This window comes from Bombyx mandarina, chromosome 04 (assembly GCF_030267445.1).
Source record: "Bombyx mandarina strain Sakado chromosome 04, ASM3026744v2".
NCBI lineage: Eukaryota > Metazoa > Arthropoda > Insecta > Lepidoptera > Bombycidae > Bombyx > Bombyx mandarina.
Window position 1 is genome coordinate 836063 of NC_143211.1, and position 5803 is coordinate 841865.

Genomic DNA, 5803 nt, shown 5'->3' on the forward strand with positions numbered 1-5803 from the left:
AACGGTGGTTAGGGATCATATTATCGTGAAAAGTAAAACCGAAGTCAACAAACTTCCATATCTCAAGATACCTACTGTTAGTTCGTTCTGTGTGAAATGCAAAAGTCTAAGATTATCTTCATAAAAAAAAAAAAGTAATCAGCACAATATATTATTATTATAAATTATGTCGAAAAATACTTAATCGTCCGTGACCACGAAAACTGTTAAGTATTGGAAATGTCGGAAGTATTCTAATGATCTTAAATCATAAAATGATATTCAATGATTATGTCATGAAATAATAAGTTTAATTAATAGTAATAAACATAATTTATTTTAAAAAATATCCAATAAACTAGAATGAATACAATAGCTAAATGCATTATAATAAATTTTGCTATCTAGAACTATTCAGGAGTCAGTTTTAACTTCACTTTTTTCAGTAATGTCTTCTGATTTTCCTGCGGCATCAAGACCATTCAAAGGATGCTTAGTCCATGCTTGACAAACGCAAGTTGGACCACTTCCAACAGGCTGCTGGCTGCCAGGCGTTTGAAACCCTCCATTTTGCCCAATAACATTAGATAAACCTTGAGAAGGCACTTGGGAAGATCCTAGTCCAGACTCCGAACCAGTGAATTGTGTGTTTTGGCCGGAAAATTGACCAGGTTGATAGCTCTGCCCATTAAATTGGCCAGTTTGGTAGTTTTGCCCAGTATTGTGTCCATACTGCCCAGTTTGCACGTGTAATTGATTTTGATTATTAACAACATATTGGGCTTGATTCTGAAATTGACCCTGCCCTTGGACATAGTTAGGTTGGTTCACTCCATACTGATTCTGGCCTTGCAACTGGACCTGGTTTTGATTCTGGAAATTGTTCTGTTGCCCTTGAAACTGATTTTGAGCCTGACCGTGGTAATTTTGGTTCTGCGCTTGGAATTGATTCCCTGATTGTTGGGCGAAGTTTTGAAATTGTCCTTGGGTTTGAGACCCACCATAACTGCCCTGGATCGGAATTGTTTGACTAGCTGTAGCTGGGTACGTTCCAGTGGGTACAGCAGGATAATTACCATAATTGTTATACTGATTTTGGCCTTGGAACTGCGATTGCGACTGACTCTGGTAGGCTTGGTTGGCGGGTGGAGCCCATGCTGTGTACTGCTGATTTCCTTGCACTTGCGTTTGCGATTGAGTTTGATAGGCTTGCGTTGGCTTGTTTTTGTGGCTTTGGACCATGTCAATGACCCCACCGATTATTTTTTCCGGAATGTGGAGAACCTTTCGTGGTTCCAACAGCGCTGTCGTTGTGTTGATTAGTACGACTAAAAGTATGACCTGACGGGATGAAAATTTTCAGTTATTCCGAAAGCTATAAAACAAATTTACAATGAAGTGTTTTTGCGAGTAATGAATATTATGCGTAACAACATGTTACTGGTACTTTAAATTACACTAATAAATATCAATAATTAAATATCATAAGAGCGTACATATGAAAATAGTTTCATTCCCATGCAGGATATCTCTTTTCCGAACGAGTTTTATTAATTATACTAGAAAATATAAAAAAAATACAATTACTTGATATTTGAATAATGACGTAATTAAAACGCACTGGTGGTAGGAACTCTTAGGAGTCCGCACGGGTAGATACTACCACCCCACCTATTTCCGCCGTGAAGCAGTAATGCGTTTCGGTTCGAAGGATGGGGTAGCCGTTGTAACTATACTTGTGACCTTAGAACTTATATTTCGAGGTGGGTGGCGCATTTACGTTGTAGATGTCTATGGGCTCCAGTAACCACTTAACACCAGGTGGGCTGTGAGCTCGTCCATCCATCTAATAAAATAAAAAAAAGGATTGTGTTAAAACTCACAAGCGAGAAGGACTCCATGTTGATGCTGTAGCGTTGCACGTTTGTGAGGACCTCCGCCTGGAAATACTTTTATATGCGTCGATCTTTGAACAATTGGGACACCTACCGAATTATTGTTGAGTCAGGGCTGCGAGGCTCAAAAACAAAACACATTTTTTTCGAAAATTGTTTTTAAAGTTTTTAAAATTGTAATAAAAGATAATGAGGCAAAAACCGACGTGTCGTCATTACTGTGCAGTAAATATACATATAATTGAAATGATAATTTATTTGCTTACATGTGTTTTATTTAATACGGGCTCGAAATCATAACACACACGCCACCCATTCTTCAGAACTAGCATTGCAGTTTGAATGAAATAATGATATTTAATTCATTTTGTGCAACCATCAGATTGTATTTAAAAATTAAGATGGACATCTCCGAATCACAACGACGAATACGCTTAAAAAATAATATCTGTAACACTTTAGTGTAAATACTAATTAAAAAGAATCTCGGCGACAAAAACTTCGACATGGATTCTAAAATAAATTTATTTATTTAAGGATTACCAACAGGGTTTACAGTAAGACATAAAATAACATTGACATGTATAGAGCAATTGATAACTGCAACTCTAATTAGAGGCAATCACAGCATGCGTATATCAACAGAGATTTAACAATACTAATAAAAAATAATAAAAAATAAAAGAATATATAAAATATAAAAAATAATAAAATATAATAATCATCATACAAAATTCACGCTGGAAAAATTCCCTTGATAAATGTGATCAAACAAAACAGAATTTATTAAAAAATTATGTGTTTCGGGCAGCCCTGAAAACCAAACCCATGATATATCTTGATTCGATGGGACACGCTGCCTGTGCGGTGGCGCGATTTATCGCACATTTGGCGCAGTACCGCTACTTTAGTGCTAACTGGACATCTTGTGGGGTAACTGCACTAATTATTTACACGCAAATATTTTATTTAAAAAATTAGAAGAATATTTTTGCTTTTTTTTATTTATTGCTTTGATGAGTGGACGAGCTCACAGCCCACCTGGTGTTAAGTGGTTACTGGAACCCATAAACATCTACGACGTAAATGCGCCACCCATCTTGAGATATAAGTTCTAAGGGTCTCAATTATAGTTACAACGGCTGCCCCACCCTTCAAACCGAAACGCATTACTGCTTCACGACAGAAATAGGCGGGGTGGTGGTACCTGGAACGGGAGAGGGAGAGCTCTTCTTCCCTCTCGGCGCCGTGCCGCCGCCGTCGGGCCGGGGGTCGGAGGAGGGCGTTTGTCCAGCTCCAGCCCCTATGAGGAGGCAGTCTCCTCCCGGTGATGGTCACGGGGCGACCTAAGGGGGTTGAGGCTGCGCCGCACGCTACCGTCACTCTAGCGCGCTGGCACCAGGAGGACGGGACGGCGCGTCGGCGGCCGCGGACTGCGATGCGGTCCGCATTTTCGTCGTCGCTGTCGTCGCCGAACATACTGTTGAAGAGCAACCCGGTCGGCGGTGTATCGCGTTCCGACCCGGCAGGCTGGTTCTGGCCCAGCGGGGTATCCCGGAACACCAGCGGCACCGCCCGGGCGGCCTGGTAGGGCCGCCGTACCGCGGAGACTGACGTCGTTGGTCGTCGACTATCGCCTCGACGACCTGTCGGTCGGGCGTCCTCGGGGTGGCGCCGCGTGTCTGGCTGTAGTGTTGACCGCGGGAACCCCCCTACTCTGAACGGGTTCTGACCCCGGACGGAGATCGGACGTCGGGTGTAAGAGTGCAGGGGAGTCGTTTAGTGGGATGGCCCTAAAATCCTTGGGCCCGCGATCTGCTCTCAACACCTGCAGATCGTTGAGTCTCACATACCCCGCGCGCCCCCTAGGCGCGGGGACCTCGTAGGAGGTTCGGCCCGTGGCCCGAAAAAAAAAAAAAAATTAGTGTGGTGGTACCTACCCGTGCGGACTCACAAGAGGTCCTACCACCAGTAAATAATAGCAACCGGTTGCATTGTATAAGCGAAATGATTACGATCACTTCGTCTTAAGTAACTTGTGCCGGTAATAAAATAAATTCGTTAATATCTACTTACCTTTTTTTTCCTACCTTAGCTGATAGCCTTGAGAGGCTATTTCAGCGTAACCTTAACTAGTAGGTGAGCTCACGGGCCTCAAACCTGACGACGTTGCTAATACGAACTCTAGCAAGAGCCGTGCTTCGCAGAATCTACCACCGGATCAGAAATGCGACTCACTGAGAAGATCCGGCGAGAAACTCAGTGGGCTGTGTCTGTGGGTTAATTTACTCGAGCGTCGTCGAGCCCTTCGTCACAAGCGACCGGTTCGACGAGAACGATGACCGGTGCTTGAGGTACCTAAAAGCACCGTTAGTGGATCGGGAGGATCCGAAATGACGTGCTGCCTACCAACCTTGAGCACCGAACCACTAAAGGCACATATAAAAATTGCAAGTAGGAAGCGGGTGAAAACGCATTATTGATTAATAATTGAATAGCTGGGTCACGGGTGCTATCTTTGTGTGTTACGAAAGATCATAAATTGCTTTCCAATTAAAATAAGATGTCACCTCTCTCTGGCACCTCATTCGCATGAGAACGGGGTATCGCCTCGCTTATTAGTTCCTTTAACGTGGCGCCAGTCGAAGAAAAACTTGTAAAAAACAGAGCCGCTAAGCAGTACCGAAATGTTGATGCCATTACAGCAGAGCGAATGCTGTAAATAACGCGTCAACGGGGCGACAACTTGATGTCTCTATAAACTAATTCCACATTTAACAGTCAGATTTCCTCTTGAATATGTTTTCAGGGATACTCACAGACAACTAAACACCATATCTCAATTACTAAACGTCATTAACGGACACCATCTCCTATCGGGAATCGAACCTGAACCCCCATAGGTCGACAATATGACTAAACCTTAGACTGAACTAGAAAATTGACGTACTGAAAAAAAGACCATCAAAAAAAATAAAAAGGCTTTGTCAATAATCCGGTGATTCACCCTAAGAACCCGTTTAGCGTCAATACATGATTGACCTAAGGGCCGAGCGCTGTATCGAATCCCTTTAGTCTTGTTTTAACAAATTATCGTACCATCTCGTGCGGTCAACGATTTATTGAATCAATAACTCGTTTATAATTGTTCGCCGAAGTAGCTATGTGTTTTGTTCGCGGATATGTCTGGCCACCATTTGCAGGTCTTCCAAACGGTACTGGACACTTAAGCTAGATACAAAACAAAGTCTCGTCGCCCAAAAGATGTCTTGACAGATTCTCCGGATCCGCTCGCGGTGGTTTTAAGCTTTTTAAGGCTCCGATCGTCGTCCTTGTGAAACTTGTCAATTAGCTCATAGATACAACCCCCACCGATTTTCTCACCGGTTCTTCTCAGCGGGTCGCGATTCCGATCTGGTGTTAGATTCAGCGAAGCTCTGTTCCTAGGAACAGTGTTAGCAATTCACTCAGGTCCGCAAGTAGTTGGATAGACTACCAACGATTATATTACGGTTAAAGTTTAAATTAACTCCAAAATCAACAAACAGACAGACCTTTTTATAATTAAAAATATATATTTTATGTTTTCTTATTTGTTTAAACAAGATCGATTTATCATGTTTTGGAGAAAACCACATTTTTAATACGAGCTTCCGTATAAATTAAAATTAATCATCTTTCAGGCACCGTTCACACGATAAATTAATTGTTTTGTAGTGTTCATCTTCACCAGATAAGCCTAGGTCCCCCACCTGATGTGATAGTGGTAATTTGAGCAAAGAACATCGCAACGTAAACTACATTCACTTTTTTCATGAGCATCATTTTATTTCCGGGATAAAATGTAGCCTATGTCACTATCCTAATATAATATTTGAAATGGCAAACCCGGTTTTTGCATTTCAACGTGTTAGGACAGACACACATCA

General features: G+C 42.1%; 1 protein-coding gene across 1 annotated transcript; it reads right to left on the reverse strand.

Moving 5' to 3' along the window:
- Nucleotides 1–268: 268 nt before the first annotated feature.
- On the reverse strand, nt 269–2006 carry LOC114239324 (uncharacterized). The gene is made up of 2 exons (XM_028169474.2): nt 1863–2006; nt 269–1320 (listed from the first exon to the last, which is right to left on the reverse strand). The coding sequence occupies exons 1-2, from the start codon at nt 1878–1880 to the stop codon at nt 394–396; spliced, it is 945 nt and encodes a 314-aa protein (XP_028025275.2). The 5' UTR covers nt 1881–2006; the 3' UTR covers nt 269–393.
- Between the last annotated feature and the right edge of the window lie 3797 nt (nt 2007–5803).